The sequence below is a fragment of the Bactrocera dorsalis genome, chromosome 3 (assembly GCF_023373825.1).
Source record: "Bactrocera dorsalis isolate Fly_Bdor chromosome 3, ASM2337382v1, whole genome shotgun sequence".
NCBI classification, from domain to species: Eukaryota; Metazoa; Arthropoda; class Insecta; order Diptera; family Tephritidae; genus Bactrocera; species Bactrocera dorsalis.
In genome coordinates this window covers 48,872,307-48,893,648 of record NC_064305.1, presented here as the reverse complement: position 1 = coordinate 48,893,648, position 21,342 = coordinate 48,872,307, and the positions used below count along the sequence as shown (strand labels likewise).

The following is a 21,342-nucleotide window of genomic DNA, read 5'->3' as shown; positions in this document are numbered from 1 at the left end:
GCATACTTTCTTCCGACCATATTTGGCAAAGAAGCTGATGCATGCACCTTATCAGCTCTTCGCCGCCGTGTTTGAATAGCTCGGCCGGCAATCCATCGGCCCCTGCCGCTTTGTTGTTTTTCAGGCGGGCAATTGCTATTCGAACTTCTTCATTGTCGGGCAATGGAACGTCTGCTCCATCGTCATCGATTGGGTGCGGGTGCGTCTTCTCCTGGTGTTGTCCAGTTTTACTCAATGAAAATTTCCGTTGGGTTTCAAAAGTAGTTTGCATGTCCTCAGATATACAAAGATTGCCTTTTATATTTCGGCATTTGACAACCCTAGTGTTGCAATCTGCCAACTGACAATTTAATCGTAAAGTTTGACATTTTAGAACGGTTGTCACTTGTGTTTTTTACAGTAACTTATATAGACCAAAAAATGGAAATAAACCGTAAACATTTACGCGTGATTGTGTTTTAAAACTTTCGTCGTTGGTTAACTCAGCAACTGTCTATAAAGGAACTTTTGGCGATGCAGTCAATGATGGAATGGTGAATTCAATCGAGGTCGTCACTCCAATATAATGATGCCATGACACATGCTTTCGATATCTGTCTCTATGTTTACTTCAAAGTATCTTTAGTTTTCAAATCAAACCTGATATTATAAATATGTACATGTGATATGTGTTATTTTGTTTTATATTTTATGGTTTTTGCAGTCTAAAATGGAAATAAGGATTTAAAACCAAACAAGGTCAAATTTTACAAATCATTGAAATCATATTCTTTTTACCATAATCTAGGCGTTGGGAGCCTGGCAGTACTTAATAAATCTTAAATTTATTTAAAATCAAGCATGTTAAAGGTTGGGGCTTAGCCCATTTTGATAGTACGCTGCTCTCTAGAGGACTGATAAATGTTTTCTTTTTATACTGCTTTGATTAAAGAATTGTAGCAAAGAATTGGCTAATGGTCGGCTAAGCAAACTTCGGCAAAAGGCATACTAAATGGGGATGTCAATACTCTTTAACTTTTAAACTTTTAAATAGCTTCTGTATGGTATAAGGTATGTAGAGTTTGGCATAATACTCTGCCCCTAAGGTACACATTGAGTTTCATTTAGGATATGAAATTGAATGCTTCTGAAATAATTATTTAGTGAGTTGATTTGGTTGATTTATGCTTAGAGGCTTAGGAGATACTTATGTACATTAAACTAATTAGCGGACGGGTCCACGCCCACTTTTTACAGTTACAGATGCTTATTTCTTACTTGACTCCTTGTACTATAGCACGTTATAAGTTTTCGATCAACAGGCGATCAAAACTTTTATACTCTTTAGCAACATGTTGTGAGATTATAACTAGTAATAAACTGTTCAATAATGTATCGGGAATAGAATATCTTCAAGAAATCATATAATTCAGTACAAAAATGCATTCGTTGAAAATTTTCACTAATAAAACCAATCAGCCAATAATTTGTTTATCACAAGTGTATTCAGCATAATGTCAACAACGATTATTGTCATGCAATCTTCTATTCGTAAATATATAGTATGGTTAGCACTATTAAAATTCTTTGCAAGTAAGTAAATTGTGTTATTTAACAAAATATAATAGAGTATGGTATTTATATTGGGTTTCCCAATAGGATGATATAATTTCTAAGAATCATTTCAGTAATTTTTATTGTGTCTGATCTGTAATTTTCTTTCATTATATTGAGTAATGTTTTTCATCGTGAAAAGATATATGCTAGAATAACGTTTACATATTATTCAGTTTTATTATCACAATAATCGTTCTTCAATTGCAATTTTTCGTGCGCTTTTAGTGGAATCATGACATTGAATCGTCTCCAAGAACGCCATTATACTACTTTTTTTGGGGATTGAAGTCAGTGGTCTTTAGCAATAACCTAAACATTCTTCAAGCTTTAAGAGTCAGTATTGGTATTCATGACATACGACTTGATTTAGTGAAAGAGTACTCCAAAATTTGGTTCATCGAATTCTTTCCTGCAAAAGACGTCGTGGAGGATATTGGAATGATGTTATATTCAGACCTTAATTGTATCTATTGCACTTCACATTAAATCTAAAACATTTGAATTTCCTTACTATGTACTTAAAATTTTGATCTAAACTTTATATTGCGAAACTCAAGTTCTCGTTGTATATAGAGAAAACGTACAACATTGTATGGACTTGCATGGCTAGTAAGCTGAACAGCCTGTCGTAGCAGGTTAGTTGCGAAATAAGATAAAACGAATAAGCAACCCCTGACGATGAGCGGCAAGGGTGGAGAAAGTGAAAAAAATCTAACAGATCCACTGAAGCTCCTGTGACCGTGGCGAATGGACACCGTCTCATACAGGTATATGTCCCCTCATCATGTTTGATGAATGATAAAAAAACAAAATGCTGGCGCGACGGAGCATGTTCCACGTCCGAGAACGGATGCAGTTATCATTGCACGCACTGGAAACATGTCGTACAGCGATATAATTAGAGTTGTCAAGAGGGAAGATGCCCTCAAAGAACTTGAGGAGGAAGTCTCGCGAATCAGGAAGACGGCAAAAGGCGGGATACTCCTGGAAATGATGAAGGCAGAGATGACGAACACGGGTCCATATGAAAAGGAGATTTGGAAGTGCTCGGTAATCAGGCACAGTTAACCCATGAGGTATCGGTAAAGATCAACGACGTAGATGTGGTAACAACGAAAGAGGCAATACGATCACAAATTAATAAGCTAAGCTCTCTCCCGGAAAGTGCGATCAAAAACATAAGACAGGCATAAAAGGTGACTATACAACGCCAAATGTGATGTCTGGCGATTTCAATGCGTGGGCAATTTAATGGGGTAGTAACAACTCAAACAGGCGGCGTTTAAAGCGTGCCTTACTAGACGCAGTGCTGCTAAATACCGGCAGTAGAAATACTTTTGAGAAGAATGGCCGCAGATCGACTATAGATATTACGTTCATCAGCAGTTCGCTGACTCGATCTGCACGTTGGAAAGTGTACGAAATCGACAAGCAGACAGGGAATCGAGGCATTCCGAAAAAGCCATGGAAAATGGGATGAAAGTTTGAAACGCTAGATGTGGATAGCTTTGTACGACAGAACACAGTCGACTACATGAATGCTTTGAAAGAAAGCGTAATGAGTTCTAACTAGAAGGCTATTAACAGAAGTACGACCTGAAGCTTCAAAGAACTATGCGAGAAGGTGGATGAAAATCCGTGTAGTGATGTCCATGTAATAGTAATGGCAGAGGTCAGGGGAGGTAGAAACCAGGCACCAACCAACCTGTGCTACCCTTCAAGAAGAGGCGTTGAAAACACTTTTCCCTACGCAAGAGCGGCAAACGAGCAGAAGAATACCATCAGTGGTGGAAGCTTTGTCAATCGACGGGGCAGTAGTAAAAGTGGCAGAGTGGCAGAACAAGACACTTAAGATCGCAGCTAAACACAGCAAGAAGGGTGAAATTTTTTCTGGGTGTCTAAATGAGGGGAAACTAATTTGATTTCAGGAGATATTGATCCATCATAGACGCAGTCGGGAAAATTGACGGACAATGCGGCCAAGGTCGTAGAGGGAACAAAATGGATGTACGGCGAAAAAAAATATTTCGCTGCTGTCGCACTTGACGTGTAAAATGCTTTTAGGCAATAGAGATAAATACCAAGTTCCCGTCTTTCTAGTGTTAATTCTGAATGACCACATATCATTAGGGCTCTGGAGGCAAGATATCTGCTAAGGATAATTAGCGGCTATCTGTCTCACAGGAATTGAGTGTACTGTATCTGCAATGGGGTGTTACGCCTATCGCTACCAAAAGAGGCCCAAATATTCTAGAACAAAAATTAAGGATTAGCTCACGGAAATTAAGCTGCAGCTGGCCGGTGAAAAGGCGGAAGCAGTGTTTATCACGAGCAGAAAAAACTAGAAACGGTCATCTTAAATATCTGTGGATACAACGTTACAACGCAAAAGTCACTGAGATACTTTGTCGTTATGATTAATGCGAGACTGAATTTCAAAGCACATGCTGAAAAAGCCTGTGGCAAGGCAGCTACAGTGACAGCGGTCCTGTCAAGAATAATGGCTAACACTGGTGACTCCAGGCAAAGTAGGAGAGCCCTACTAACTAAAGTCAGTCAGTCAACACTGATGTACTTGGCTCTAATATAGGAGACAGCAGTGCGCCAAAAAACAAATGCCAATAAGGCAAAGGTTATGCGCCATTAGAGTGGCCTATGCGTTTAGAACGGTCTCACATGAAACGGCTAGTATCATATCTGGTCTTATGCCGCCGAATTTAATGGCTTCAGAGCTAAGTAGAGTTTATCAAAAATCAAAAGCTATGAGTAGGCGTCTAACGGCTGATGAGCGAAAAAAGGAGAGATCGGCGAGCCTCGAAGAGTGGCAAAGACAACGGGATGCGGCAGAAAAAGGAAGATGGACGCATAGGCTCATTAAGAACGTACTAGTCTAGATTGAGAGACAACACAGACTTTACCTGACCCAGTTCTTGACAGGCCATGGCTGTTTTAGGGAGTACCTCCACAGATTCGGCCACCATGACGACACAAAATGCTCATTCTGCACAGCGCCGATGAAAATGCCGAGCATATATTTTCTATATATTATCCATAAAGAGGTGCATACTTAGCGGACAATATGAATCATGCATGTTAACCTTCGACAGTATCTTTGGAAGATTCCCCTCCGAACAAAATACAAAAGAGCATCAAATAGTAGCTGTAAAATCGCTTATAAAAAATCAGTAGTCTAACCCTACGGACATAGAACAGCAATTCGTTCACATCTCATAACGTCTTCAGAAGTTTTTGGACATCCATAATTCCACTGGAAAATACGTTTTCGCCCTCATAACATTAAGTCAAGCAGATCGGTTTCTGCTACCATGTCACCTGCTGGTAACACAAAAAGTATAACAAACTGGCCCAAAAATCTACACTTCTTCAGAGGGACGCGCCTTTCTTCCATCATCGTATCATTTCTTAATCACTGCCCCTCACTTATACACACAGTTTCTAGTGAGTGCAGGCTCCAAAGTCTCAGTTTACCCTCAGACGCGACCAATAAATAACGAAGATAACGATCGCCAACCAACACAACACCATCCTCTTGTCATTGTAAGTGATAGAGTGAGGGATTGGAAAATTTGAGGTAGCTCCAAGTCGTCAAGATTCTTTCGATTGAAACTAAAGTGATGGAAGAGCCTCTTGCAAGCTTTGCTAAGCGTAAAAGAGTCGTTCAAGGTAATTTTAGGAGTTTTTACCAGTTTAAAGACGGGTTTCACCTAATTATACTATGAAATAACACTCCGCCGACTTGGTTCAAAAACGAGTAGACATATTTAATAATATAATAACCGATTGGACCTCCACGGATTTGTTTAACCCTCTCATGCCCGAATTAAAATCAGCGGAGCTAAACATATTTTAGGACTATCTTACCTTTATTTATTTATGTTGTTTCCTTGGTTTTACAATAAACCCGCTACTTTAATCGTTTTAAATACTCTAAACGCCTTTTTTCGCAATGTTGACAATTTCACTCTACGAAAAACGCTTACTGAATGAACCCTTGCATAGCTTACAATAGAACAATTCATTGTAAGCTTACACAATACACCAGACTACATAATGCAAAAAACCGCGCGTAAAAAAATTGAAATAACGGGACTACAATATTGCCTATGGCTCAAGCAGCTCATGACTTCCGATCTTTGACCAAGTATCTCCTGGGTAGCCCAAGAACATCCATTTGAAGGCGAGCTAAAGTGAGAAGGCAAAACACCCCCTTCACAGGGTTGTGCGTCGGGCTTGGGACCCGCCACGCACCCTCAATGAAAGATTACCAACTGCCTCGGATGAGAGACCGGAGCATACTCTTGTCGGACCCCCAAAAGTGTTCTAGTCACCGATGCCCCGAGCATACTTAAAATATGGAGGAACACTTCTCCAGCCTGCTGAATGGCAGTGAACGTACAACGCCAGGAGAAGGCGAAACCGATTCCCCAATCGATGACGATGGAGCAGACGTTCCATTGCCCGACCATGAAGAAGTTCGAATACCGATTGCCTGTCTGGAGAGCAACGAAGCAGGGGGTCCCATGGATTGCCGGCTGAGCTATTCAAACACGGAGGCGAAGAACTGATAAGGAGAATGCATCAGCTTTTTAGTAAAATATGGTCGGACGAAAGAATGCCCAGCGAATGGAATTTAAGTGTGCTCTGCCCAATCCACAAAGAAGGACACCGTGGAATAAGTCTCCTCAACATCGCATATACTGTTCTTTCGAGCATATTGTGTGAAAGATTAAAGCCCACCGTCAACAAATTGATTGGACCTTATCAGTGTGGCTTTAGACCTGGCAAATCCACAACCGACCAGATATTCACCAGGCGCCAAATTTTGGAAAAGACCCGTGAAAGGAGAATCGACACACACCACCTCTTCGTCGACTTAAAAGCTGCTTTCGACAGCACGAAGGCAGCTCCTTTTTGCCGCGATGTCGGAATTTGGTATCCCCGCAAAACTAATACGGCTGTGTAAACTGACGTTGAGCAGCACCAAAAGCTCCATCAGGATCGGGAAGGACTTCTCCGAGCCGTTTGATACCAAACGAGGTTTCAGACAACGCGGCTCCCTATGGTGCAACTTCTTCAATCTGCTGCTCGAGAAAATAATTCGAGCTGCACAACTTAATCGAGCAGGTACAATCTTTTATAAGAGTGTACAGCTGCTGGCGTATGGCGATGATATTGATTTCATCGGCCTCAACACCCACGCTGTTAGTTCTGCTTTCTCCATACTGGACAAGGATGCAAAGCAAATTGGTCTGGCAGTGAACGAGGGCAAGGCGAAATATCTCCTGCCATCAAACAAACAGTCGTCGCATTCGCGACTTGGCTCTCACGTCACTGTTAACTGTCATAACTTTGAAGTTGTAGATAATTTTGTCTATTTAGGAACCAGCATAAACACCACCAATAATGTCAGCTAGGAAATCCAACGCAGGATAAGTCTTGCAAGCAGGTGCTACTTCGGACTGAGTAGGCAATTGAGAAGTAAAGTCCTCTCTCTACCAAAAAGAACCAAACTCTATAAGTCACTCCTAATTCCCGTCCTGCTATATGGTGCAGAGGCTTGGACGATGAGAACAACTGATGAGTCGACGTTGCGAGTTTTCGAGAGAAAAGTTCTGCGAAAGATTTATAGTCGTTTGCGCGTTGGCCACGGCGAATATCGCACTCGATGGAACGATGAGCTGTACGAGATATACGACGATATTGACATAGTTCAGCGAAATGAAAGACAGCAGCTACCCTGGCTAGGTCATGTTGCCCGAATGGACGAAAACACTCCAGCTCTGAAAGTATTCGTCGCAGTACCCGCCGCGGGAAACAGAGGAAGGGGAACACCTCCACTCCGTTGGAAGGACCAGGCTACGCTTGGAATATCCAATTGGCGCCACGTAACGAAAAGAATAAACGATTAGCGCGCTGTTGTTAACTCGGCTATAATCGCGTTAGCGGTTTCCACGCCAGTAAAGTAGAACATCGGTGAACGATTTTGTTGCCAAAAAATTTATAAACAAAGCAGTATTCACTTTCACGATGGTAAGTAAAAATGCGCACGTATTTCAAGTGTAAAATAATTTAACGTTTATTTAAACTTATGAAAAAATATAATATAAAATATAATGTTCTGTTTGAAATCCGAGTACACGTATACGGAGCGGGGAGGATGTCAACCGGACCGCTGAGTGATCGGAGTAGGTAGTAGTGTTGACGCGGCGCAGTATCTAAACGAATGTGAAGAACGAATTGTGAGGCGCCGACGAGGCGTAGTGTACTTGCGCAAGTTTTTAATCGAATTATATTCGCAATCCTTTTTCCCAGCCTTTTTGTTATGTGAGTTGATTGATGTGGATGTGCGTTGAGTTGTGTTGAGTGGTATCAGCTGTGGTGAATTGCGCTATAGCATTAGGATGCGCTAGTTTTACCGGGTAGAGGGGGTGGATGCTTAACTCATTTCAACAATCGGAGTTAAGAAAATTATGTTCCTTAATGATTGCTGAAAAAAGCGTTATGACCGCCAAACAAAATAAAAGTCATAATTTTGTGCTAAGCATCGAAGAAGTGGGAATTTCACTTTTTTAGTGGTTATAGAAAAGTTTTTTGTTTTCTTCGTGTTTCAATAATTGTAAGTCGAAATAGGTTCATAGAAATCAAGACAAACCAGTGTTTTGTTTATAAAAGCCCAGCCACTTGTTCTTCACAAAATACTTTCAGTAGAGGAACTTATAGCTAAAAACTTTGGTCAACATCAGACAAACTAGTTTACAATGAGTGGGGTTACCATAACGGTCTCAGTCTAAATCAGTCCCGTTGCATATGTAACCCCAAATTATAAAATAAAAAAAATTTTATCGCTGGACAATCACTTGTGAAAATCCTTACAATTCATTTCTATGAAGTTATATTGAGCAGCCTACCCGTGGCTCGCAAATTCAAACGCCCACCTAGACTAAACTCTGTAATGCTCACTTTTTTCGCTCAAAAAAAATAACAATTAAAAAAAATCGACGATTCTGAAGGAAACCGGGGAAGCAGTGCATTCTTCACGAAATCAGGCAGGAAATCAGTGCCGAAGGTGAAAATCAGAGAATTCCCTGACAAATCAGGGAATATGGTAACCCTAACAATGAGAGAACCGGTTAGATTTGGATATCGGTATAGGACATCAACAAGTACAAATGGATATTGTTATAGTTTTGATGAGTAAAGATACCAACATTGTGGAACCTACATTGGAACATTGTGCATATTTTGAAAAATTATTGACCAGCTACTATGCTATGCAATTGGGAGATACTTATGTATACAAACTAATTCCGATGCGTATTTTGTCCTTCTAAGTGCCACTGGCGATGTGAGAAATACTTTGTGTTGCACACAAGTTCTTTGCTCAATAAATGTTGAAAGCTTTTTCTTTTTAACTACTTATTTGTCCATTAATCAATAAATAAATGGCAATGAAAACAATTGCCCATCTGCAGATTTGATTTGGGCGTTAATGGGTATAGGCATCAATAATAAAGGGATGCCCAACTTATTCCAGTGTGAGAGCGCTTCAAAATTAGCGCTTTTATAACATTTTCCATTATGGCCAGATTGAACAAAATAATAATTTTTGGACATTTATCAACCCAACACACAACATTTAGTACGAATAAAAATTACTAAATAGTGGTTATTTATTATATGGAGAAACTATTTAAATCTTTTTAAAGTATATTAGAACAACTGACTTTTGACTTTTCAATACCCAATAAAAGGATTTAAGCTTGTTCATTAAATGTTTTTATCATTTTTCAATGAAAATAATACTATAATGCTTCAAATTACAAAGCGTTTCATCAAATACCTTTAAATTTCACAAATTTATTTAACCCTTTATAGTAGGGGAGCCCGGAGTGCTAAATTTGCAGTTACTGGAGTGTCATGGAGACTTACTAGATTGTCAAGATAACGTTTTAAAAAAAAAGAAAGTCTAGGTGAAGTTTTCCATTTTAGTGGGGAGAAGAGCGGGTAATTGGTTTCAAAAATGTAAAAAAAAACAGTCACATGAAAATACTCAAGCGCGTCAGTCATTTATGGTATATACGCGCATTGTATTTCTGATAGTCGATATATATTAATCTGACAATCAAGTCAGGGTTGAAGGCCGTAATGACAGGTTAAAAAAAAAATAATAAGTTATTCGAGCGTGTCAGATTTTCTAAGCGAATGTTAATGAACCTCTAAAAAGTGTACCATTTCAATTTCTGACAATTTCGACGTGGACAAAAGTCATTTATTGATTTTAAAACTTGTAAAAAAAAGGTGACCTTGAGATACTCGAGCGCGTCAGACTTTTATACAGGGGGATGAACTTGATGTCAGAGTCTTCCCAAAAGATAATCTGACAATTATATAGATCATATCGTTAATCTGACGATTTAAAAGTGGAAGAATTCTGTTTGGCTCTTGTTTTTGTTACAGGATGTATGTATGTATGTTGTATACATATACATATATATGTATGTATAGAAAATTGAATAATTTATTAATATGAAAATAGATCTAAATATTAAAAAAAAAAATTTAGAGTTTGTGGAATAAACTTTTTTTTCATACGTTTCTTCGCCACAGCATACACATTTGACACTAAAGTCACTCATTTTTACAATGGATGTAAAACTGATCGCTGTAAACGAACGAAACAAACAAAAGTGTCAAGCGTTTACTAACAACAACCACGCTATGGTGATCAGTACGCTTGACCTTTTTTCGACGATTTTACCTGTATCGCCCCACGGAAACTGTCAGATTATATGATTTTCGTGATTCTGACAGAATTACCTTTAAAATGAAAAAAAATCTATCGCGCTCGAGTATTTCAAGGTGACGTTTTTTTTACAGATTTGCCTGCTACTAACTGTCAGAATATTGAAATATAAACTCGTCTTCATGCATTTAACTTACCATCTCTTAATCTTATGCGCTCGAGTTTCTCGAAGGATCGATTTTTTTTCTCTAATCTGACGAATTCGTTTTTCTGCCCATACCGGCCAGTGACCAACTTGATCTTGCCTAACTGCCATAGGAGGAACATGTTGGGCTGGGCCCTTATGCTTTTTAGATTGTATCTCGGCTTCAATTCCTCTTCGTTTCATAGGGGACTTTGTATCCAATTTACACAACACCGTGGCAACTTCTAAACGAAAATCAGCAGATGACAACTGATTGCCCTCTAATTTTTTTCTTTATGAGCTCTTTTGTATAAGAGCCAAGCATTAGACGTTGCAAGGTCTAAAAAGTGATAAAATAGACGAAAGTGCCATCGCTTGCTTCTTAGTAATATCTTATAACGGCCCATGATGCTGTCAATGAGATCAACCCCACCCATGTGCCGATTATACTCGGCTACAATATAAGATCTTTCAATATCTATGTACTTTTGTTTGCCTTATCATAGCGGCATACTGTGGACTTCGGTAGCTCACCAGCGAAATTAGAAGCAAGAGTTACACTTTTGTTGTCTTTCCAGACAACGGTGGCTATATCTATTCCTCGCACATTTCCAACATATTCTTCGCTGTGACCACGGCTCTTTTTCGAAATATCCTTATCTGTTGGCAATTTACAGTCAGGTATCCTATTTCGTCGTATGGTTCTTAAACTAAGAATTCCTTCCTTGACCAAGTATTCTATAAGTGACAATGACGTGAAATAGTTGTCGAAATAAAGTTTATAGTTTTGGTTCTTTGGAATATTTCTGGCCAGTCTCATGACAACATTTGAAGCAGCACCTAAATCTGGTTCTCCGGGTTTCAAAATATTTTCAGTTCCAGATTCCACTTCAAAACTATACAAGAATCCGTTAGTGTCGCAAAGTACAAATATTTTAAATCCCTATTTTTTCGGCTTTTTAGGGTTATATCGTTTTAGGTTATGTCGAACTTTGGTGGAGCAAATTTGCTCATCTACACATAGCTGACTTTGTAGCGGAATTTTTTTGCAAGTTTCGTCTAGTTTTGCCAATATTGGTCGAATGTTAAAAACTCTATCAGCTTGGGGATGATCACGAGAAAGCATCTTAGAATTGTCATTAAAGTGAATACATTGTCTCAATTTTTCAAACTTATTCGCTGCCAATGTTTCCTTTATGAAAGGTGTACCGATTTCGTTATTCCAATGTTTCGTCACTCTCGGGAGGTGCACCAAAGACATCATGTATGTTATCCCAATAAATTGTTGAACGTCGATTTCGGATACATGGAAACTATTGTTGGGATCCTTTTCCCTTATGTATAGGTTAGTTTGTTGCGCAATATCTTTGATTAATTCAAGAGGAAATATTTTTAGGAAAAACTGTATGGGTGTTTCCAAATCCAAAATATCAGCAGGCAGTTCTTCCTTTCCAGTGAAACGTATTTGATGTTCGTTTAGTTCAATATTCTTTTTCTTCCAGACTACATTCATTTTTGGTTTAGGGCGATGTGACGATCCTTTCTGAGTGGCATTTGTAGGCATGGCTGATTCCTCTAAGCGAACGTCAATATCTTCCCTTTCGTTTTCCAAAAGAACGTCATTTTGCTTACAATCGAGTTCAAAGTCTGAACTTATATCGCCCTCAGGATCAAAATCGGGATCTGTAACGCTATTATCGTCAGTTTCGAACCCATCTTCACTACTTTCATAATTCATCAACTCTTCAAGAATTTTATATAAGAAATCAACACAAACAAATTTTTAGTGACCCTTATTACTCAATGTTACAGAAATGGTACAAACCTAAACTTCACTATATATTGTATTAGTGAACATTTTTCGTATTATTTTATAGAAATTAAACATAATAGTGAACTTACCTGGACTTTTCCACTAAATATTTTATTAAAACACTGAAAATTTTCTTATTTTTACCTTTTCGGTAATTGCAAGCACGTGCATTCACTAACTTTACCACAGCGAAAAAGAAAGTACCGTTTTATAAGTGATGCCAATACATAAAAAACCAGAGAATTTTAAAATTGAAAAATACGGAGTGTGACAGTGCTACTACATCATACTAAAAAGGGAAAAATTAATTTTCCTACGTTTTGTACCCTCTAAAAGGATTTGTAACATATCTGTCACATGATGCTATAAAGGGTTAATTTTCATTGTTTTACATTTTTTATAAGTGGTCTTGAATTATGCAACAAATCCCTCCGTTTACATATTTTTTTGGTAAGATTTCAATCTGCCCATCGCCCGTTTCCAATAAATAAACGTCAAAACATACTGAACTCGATTAGCTGTCAAAGTTCAGTAGGTTTTGACGTTTAGCAATTGCTCTCTTACTTCCAGTGAGAGAGGAGTTGGACATCTCTTTATCTCTGATAGGCATAAAATTGGTTTTCCAAAAAATCTTGTAACCACATAAAGAGTTTTCCTTTTAAAATATTCCTCTTTCATTAAAAACGCAAAATACAAATAAAATTTGGTGCTTTTCAATGCCCGTATGCTATGTTAATTACAGGAACATTTAGAGAGAAATTAATTAAAAGTGAAATAATCAGAGTGAAATAGAGTGTATAAGCTCTGAAATTATTGAACAAACATCTCAACATTACAATATATGAAGTTATATTATTACCCAAGACTTTTTCTGTGACTCCATAAGTTTATGCTTGAAAAAATAAGAACAACAGAAAGTTGGGAAAAAAGTTGTGACTAGCGATGAGTAGAGCAGAAGGTCTTAGAAAATATTTATTAAGAGAAAATCGCTTGATTTAAAGTTTCGTACGTCAGTGTTATTCTTTTGCCGCGCAGCGCATGTAGCTCACATCGCACTGGTTTTAATCACGCAGCATGATACTGCCCTGCGTATATTTCTATGTAACAAATATTTAGTCGAAGAAATGAACATATTTATTGCTTAGATTTACATCGCGCGACAAAAGAAAAACACGATAACTTGTTTAATTTGATAATGGCTAAATGAGATAAGCCCCCCTAATGCCACTACCCACATACCATGGGACCCACACATCAACACCACCCACACGCGAGCGCACTTCACATCCACACACGCAAACACATATCAGACAGGGTACTCAACAAAAAGGGTCGCAGTTTTTTCAGTTTCGTTTTGGCTGAGATAAAGAGATGTCCAACTCCTGTCTCACTGGAAGTGAGAAAGCAATTGCTGAACGTCAAAATCTACTGAACTTTGATAGCTAATCGAGTTCAGTAGGTTTTGACGTTTAGCAATTGGAAAAGAGGGACGACCAGATTAAAATCCCGCCAAATTATTATTCGAATGGAGACATTTTTCATTTTTTTGTCTCCATTTGTAACGGCCATTAGTTCGAAAAATAGCGAATGCGAAACTGCACGCAGATTGAAAGATGTGAGTATATTTTAACTTTTTTTAAATAAATTTGCATTTATTTTATACTTTTTATTTTATTTTACAGACAAAATGACGAAACAAGCAGCAGTTGGAAGAAATGTGTTGCTGGCTGCAGCGAGGTAGGTAGAAAATTCAGTTTTCCAAACAGTGGAACGAATTTCGAACGGTGAGTAAAAAACGTTAAATAGTGCAAAAAGTGTTTGTGACTTTGTGAAAAATTTCGATGAAATAAGTGTTTCGATTGTGCAATTAAAATAGGAATTTTGGATAATGAAATTGAAATTCCGGGTGTTTTTAAATGTGGTGTGCTGAAAATGTAGATCGCGACAGACTACAAGCGACATCTGTCAAATATTAAAATACACACGTTTTTAAGGACACAGTTATGTAGTCGTGCAGCTGCCTCAATAACTGTCCTTAAGAACGTGTGTATTTTAATATTTAACAAATGTCACTTGCAGTCTGTCGCGCTCTACGTATTCAGAGCGTAACTGTCCATTTACTGCCATTGCCGTTAATTAATTAAGTAGATTATTTTAAAGTAACGATTTATTATTGAATATTTATTATAGTAATTAAAAAAAAAATCGTACTTATAAATATTCACAAAATATGCACTTTTTGCACTATTATTATTATTATTATTATTATACATATTTTATGATTATATATGTGCCCATGATTTTGAAAGTGCTATAAGTCATATTTTTTTGTTTCGAGATATTTAGAGTTTTGCATTTTAAAGGATTAAAAAATATTCTTGCATATCTACATAAAAGTAGTCCTAACAAACAAGTATTTAATACGAAATTTATAGCCATTTTTAAAAGAAAATGTGGTTTTGAAAGGTTTAAATGACTTGTTCCTCTTTCAGAATTAACTACATGACTTTATAAATGACTTATACCACCAATGAAACAATTTTATTAGTAATTAACATTTTATTCAAACTCATTTCATTGTGACTAAGTAAATTATTCATTATTCATTGCTGTTTTTCTTTCTATTATTCGTTGATTCTTTTAGTTGTCTTGTAGAAATAAAATCTTTTTGATCCATTTGTACTACCGAAAATGGGTTTCTCATCTTACATGATTTTATTAAATTATAATACATCCCTGAGGTATAAATAATTCGATTTTTTAATTTTAGTTTCTATCAAATCAAAATCGCGATCATTTGGAGAAAAAATAATGGCCGGATACCATAAATTTATGATCAATTGTTTCAACATTATTATCGGATGCCTGAACAATTTTTAACCATATTAAAGCTATGTTAATGTTTCAATTTTGTCTTGAGCAGGCATCACTGTAAGCTATTACATGCTTTTTTGTGGTAATATCCCGAATGTACTTTAAGATGCAGGACGTAACTTCCTGTGATCCTCTTCAGGCGATTGTTTCATCCCATGCATACATTTTAGCATTTTCATTGTGGATACTATGAAACCCTAAATTGTATACATATGTACATACATGTTGCGCTTATAATAAGCTACCGAAACAGAAAGTTTTGGATAAGGAAGCGCTTTCTGTAGGTCAAATGTGAATCCGTAATTTTCACTCGGGTTATCTTTTGTTTTTTGTATGTCATCTGTTAAACTTTTTCTAGCCTGTTCGGCACTTTTAATATGTGAATCATGAATTTCCATAAGATGCAACTTCTCGTCTTCATTACTGGATTTTTAGTTTTATCGAATCACACTTTAGGCACGTGTCTTTACGAGGAGTATGAAAATTTAGGCTGAACTCCTTTTACACATGATGTATTATTTTCATCACATTTTTCCACATATAGCCCATACACTTTTCGAATATCTAAGTCAGCACTTAGATACTTTCGACCTGAAGTGTGATGTGATCGCGTGTAATGGCTCTCAAATGTTGGAAAACTCAGAATATGATCTCGTACTACTTTAATTTTTTCTTCATCTGTTTTTCTAGATGAACTGGCCATTTTGCCACGACCATCCATTCCAGGTGTTTCAGAATTTAAGGCACGGCTTAATCTTCCGTTAGATATTTTAAAAGTATCAAAAAAAAAAGTTTTGCAAACAGAAATTTCCGAACTCATACATGCATATAGATGAAACTTAAGACTCCATTTTCTCATATATCCTTGTGATTTCTGGGGCGTTTTTGTTTTATTGATTGTTTTCTAATCAAACCATACAGAAACATATTCTGTTTTTCGAAACTTGCTAAATTCAAAAAATAATCAAAATTAGCTTTCCTGTCGTCATATCCGATTCCATTTAAACACTTTTTGGAACAAAGGCAATCTATATTTTCGAAAAGTTTAGCACTCACGGGCTTAGAGTTTTTTGTTTCATATTCCTCTCCATTAAAATGGACTTGTACACAGAACTTATATTAAAACACCATGGGAAATTCATCATGGGTGGTGATTTTAACGCAAAACACTCACAAGAGTTACGACACCGAAGGGGAAAGAGCTATTTAAAGCTGCTACTGGATGCGACTTCATGTCTACTGGCAAGCCGACTTACTGGCCTTCCGACACAAGGAAATTACCTCACTTGATCGATTTTTTCATCACTCGACAAATATCCAAGACATTCATTACTATGGAAAATGGATTGGACTTAAATTCGGACCACTTGCCAGTATATCTAATCCTAAATTGCCATCTAAAAGAAATTGACATACGGATTGGGAGTATTTCAAAGTGATGCTCGACAAAAATATTGATTTTGAAGTAAATATAACAACTCAAGATATGTGAGAAGATGAAGTTCATACATTTACGAAAGCTATTCAGGAATCGGCTTGGAAAAGTACTCCGGTTCCTAAACAAAAAAACTTTTATAATAAATATCCATCGGACATTTTAGATCTCATAAAGAAAAAGAGAAAACTACGCAAAAAATGGCAAATCACGCGATTTCCCCAATATAAAACAGAACTGAATTTAACCAAGGTTCTCAGTACTAAAATAAAGTTATTCACCAATCGAAGTATTTCTAATTATATTGAGAAATTAATGCCAAACAAACAATCCGGTTATTCCCTTTGGAAAGCAGTAAAAAATGCTAGGAAACCAATATTGTCAAATGCCACTCTCAGAAAGCCAAACGGATCCTGGGCCAAAAGCGACAAAGAAAAAGCGGAAGTTTTTTCAGAGAAACTTACTAAAACGTTTAGTCCTATTCTGTTACATGGGACATTACCTCAGATCCATCTGATCGTAGAATGCGTAGAAGAAATCCTACCAGCTACAATTAAAGAAGTGGAAAATATAATTAAAAGTAGATTTAAACCAAGAAAAGCTCCCGGCTTCGACTTGGTGACAGCTGAGGTACTGGAAAATCTAACGCGGAAAGCATTAGAAAAACTTACATCGATAGTAAACGCTTGCTTAAATCTCAGATACGTTCCATTGTCATGGAAGGTATCTGAAATCATTATGGTACAAAAACCCGGGAAAAGCGCACAAGAAGCATCATCATATCGTCCAATCTCACTGTTGCCTATTTTGTCCAAACTACTTGAAGTTGTAATTATAAAAAGACTTCAGAATGTGTCACATAATTGAAGAAAAGGACCTTATACCAATTCATCAATTTGGATTTAGATCGCAACATTCTACAATCGATCAAGTTCATCGAATAACAGATATAATTGAGGATGCGATGGAAAAAAGCAAATTTGCACAGCTGTTTTTCTTGATGTATCTCAGACGTTTGACAGAGTATGGCACCATAGCTTACTTCATAAATTAAGACTTTTCTTCCCACAGCATCTAACTGAGCTACTTGCCTCTTACCTTAGCGAGCGCTACTTCAGAATAAAGCAGGGACAATCATATACCATGTTACAACCAATAAAAACAGGTGTACCCCAAGGAAGCGTCCTGAGACCACTTTTATACATTTTGTTTCTAGTGATATGCCAACGCCGCCAAACAGCACAATCGCCACATTTGCAGATGACACCAGCATCATTACTACTGGTAAAAATGTATTAGAGTCGTCGAACAGAATGCAGTCTTCAATCAACCTAATTGTAGAATGGACACAAAAATGGAATATTATTCTCAACGAATTGAAGTCTATACATATAAACTTCACTAACAAAACGGATACGTATATCCCCTTATATATTGGGAACGAAGTAATTCCGTACTCCCCCTCGGCGAAATATCTTGGTTTGACGCTGGATGCAAAGTTAAGGTGGAAAGAGCATATACAAAGAAAAGTTACAGAACTAAAACTAAAATACAACAAAATAAATTGGTTCATCGGCAAGAAATCACCCCTAACAACCTCAAATACAATTTTAGTCTACAATCAAACGTTGAAGCCCATTTGGACATACGGAATTCAGCTATGGGAATGCGCAGCACCGTTATACATCGAAATGGTGCAAAGATTCCAAAATAAAGTTCTGCGAAAAATTGTAAATGCCCCGTGGTACATACGAAACTCAGATCTACATCGTTCGGGAAGTCATTCGCGAAACGGCATCGAAACATGCCACAAGGCTGCAAAACCACGTAAACGCTGAAGCCCGACAACTAGGAGAGGCCAGAAATAGCAGGCGCAGATTGAAAAGGACAACGTTCCATGACCTTCTAAGCAAATAACAAATATTATAATATTTAGTTTTTAATACAAAGTTTAGCTTTGAAAAAGCTTCTTAATAGAGCTTTTATTGTTTTACCTTATAAGTTGAGAAAAATATTGCTTGTTAGTACACTTGTCACTAGTTGCCATTCGAATGTAATGTAAAACCCCATTTTGTTACGTTTCAATAAGAAAAAAAAAAATATTCCTCTCCACGATTTCTCTTGATTTTTCTTATATTTTGTGCATAATTCTGTTGATTGCGTGTCCTCTTTCTTGCTTTCATTTTGCTTTCTTCCATTTGTAAGGGTTTCGAATTCACTTTTAAACTATGAGCTGATTCATCAGAAGACGATATCATTCTTATTCGTTTCTATTTCTTGGGAGCATTACTTATATTTATTCGCCGTAAAATGTCTACAATTAACTTTAAATAGTAGGTTTTTACATTAAAAGTTTTACTTCATCATACCTGAACCACTATCTGAAGACATGACAAAATTACTTTGTGAACACACTGACTTATACCACTATTAAAACGAACAATATCTGTATTTTTGACTTAAACCACTTTCAAAATCAAGGGCTCATATAACATTTTGAATTTTATTTTGTTTCTTTTAATAGGCGTAAATGTTGGCTCAAACGTTTAGGTGTTTTTTGAAGGTCTGAATGAAAAACCACGTAAACACATTTTGCGCACAATGCGTAACCCAAAAAAATTGCGTCCAAGAGCCGCTGCGGACATCAATTTAATTATTTAGCTAATATTTAATGCCCCAAATTCTTTTTTTGAAAATACAATTGAAATGGACGTTGAAATTTTTTTTCCCCAAATGGAAGGATCTACCTGAAATGCAAACGGTGCATCGAGGCAGCTGCTTCCGCTTTTAAAAAGGGAAGACCGGGATAATATTTTAGAGCCTCCGCCACTTTTTGAGGAGGAACTACTAAAGAGTAGTGAAAAAGTCGCGCAAACAGGTAGGGGTCTGAGAGCAGGAAAAGACAGAAAACAAAATTGAGGGAAGAGAATAGGATTTTAAAAATAAAATGAGATGAAAAAGAATAGGAGATTAGGAGTGTAAAAGCTCAGTTGGTCCAAATGGCAACTGAATTAGAAAGATGTAGGGAAATGTTAAGAAGTAGTTCATTTAGGGAAAAGTCAGATCCTCTTGAGATAGTTGCAGCAAAGTTGTATTAGGAGTAGTTTTTAAATAGTTATCGCCAAAATCACGGTCGGCGATATGATAGTTTTTTTAAAACTTTAGCTTTGGGTGTATTTTTTTTTGTCTCCAATCGCTTACCGCTACCTAAAGCACCAACTTAGTTTTCCTCGTTTCCCAGGTTGCACCCAAAGTAGCATAAAGTCTTTACAAATTAGGAGTACGGGATTTTCTTTCGAACAAAGGGCCTGAATCGCGGCAGTCATGAGCGAGCACGTAATCGTATCGAGTGAAAGTGTGCGGATCGTGGCACTCGATACGAAACGAATAGAAATTTTATGAAATAACTTCCCTGGTGTAGCTGTAAATGACATTTTCGAATACATTCAAATACGAAACAAAACAAGTATTTGAATTTTAATTGAATGTTAATATTCAATATACTTTTATACAATATGTGTAATAAATTGTATATAAATTTACTAAATTTAGTTTTTGCATTCAATAAAATGGACCCTAACGTGTTTTTTTATACAAGTTCATCTGATTCAAATGAAAAACATCACCAAATGGCCATACGATTCAGGATTTATCTGAAGCAGCGTAAGAAAATTTAAAAATTAATTATACCGTTTAACTTAGTATAGATCATATTATTTTAAATCATTTACAGATTCCGGAAGTGGTTTAGACTGATCAAAACGCATTTACTTTCATCCTATCGGAAATAAAATTTAACGGGCATTTATCAACCGCAGTACCATCAATGCTTCAATCAGCCGGTGGAAAATTCTCAGTAATGATAAAAGAAGTCGGAATAGTCCTGAAAAGGTGGCAAAGTTCGGTAATGTATGTGCAGCGTTGCATAACATCTGCACATAGTTTAAACATTCAACATATTTCAAATATTTTGTAAATGAAAACAATAATATAGACATCGGTAAGGGAAATGAGACACAATTAACTAAATTGGTCATAAAATTAGAGATCATATTTTGCTGTATTTAAATAATAATTGAATTAAACATTTAAACAACATATGAATTCATATTTTGTTTTAATAAATATATTTTCAATAAAAACAGGAACTGGGAATTAACATATCCTATATATTGGGGTTTATTTCTGAACTTTTCTCTTTAAAATATCAAGCTCATGAGTTTTAATCTACAACTCTTTTTGCATATCTGCTTTATGTACATTTTCTTTTATTTGCAGCGATCTCTTCTTTTAAGCCATTAGTTTCTCAAGATTTTTACTTCTACTGCAACATCTATCCCCGTAGCTTGGAGAAGTTGCTCTTCTGCTACAGTTAAAAGCTTTTCCTCGTACTGACCACTACCAGTCCTTTGTTGAAAGAAATTTTCTTTTTTATATTGTGATTTTGATCAGCAAATACCTATTTTTGTATTTTATTATTATTTTAATCATCTATTATTTTATTTATTTAATTAATATTAATTGTATTGATCTTACTTTTCGTAAAAATTTAGCATCTTTCATCGGTGGCGCGGCAGCGTTAAGCTTTAGCGCCAACGCATCCCATAGCTTATTTAATGTAACTTTGCCTTGCTCATAATTAGGCAAAATATTATTTGCTAAGTTCTGACGCTGTA

The 21,342-nt window shown here is 36.7% G+C and overlaps 2 protein-coding genes across 2 annotated transcripts in view; both read right to left on the bottom strand.

Annotated features, from left to right (window-relative positions):
- Nucleotides 1-20,191, bottom strand: part of LOC105226984 (ejaculatory bulb-specific protein 3) — a 47,631-nt gene extending 27,440 nt beyond the window's left edge. The window contains exon 1 of the mRNA XM_049451471.1: nt 20,179-20,191. The gene's annotated coding sequence lies outside the window, so the exon portion shown is untranslated. The remainder of the gene's footprint in view (nt 1-20,178) is intronic.
- On the bottom strand, nt 11,488-12,282 carry LOC125777605 (piggyBac transposable element-derived protein 4-like). The gene has a single exon (XM_049452691.1). It carries the CDS (start codon nt 12,280-12,282, stop codon nt 11,488-11,490), a length of 795 nt encoding a protein of 264 aa, XP_049308648.1.
- Nucleotides 20,192-21,342: the final 1,151 nt, after the last annotated feature.

Excerpts from the sequence above, each read along its gene's own strand:
- LOC125777605 (XM_049452691.1), bottom strand. The coding sequence starts at position 12,282 with ATGAATTATGAAAGTAGTGAAGATGGGTTCGAAACTGACGATAATAGC.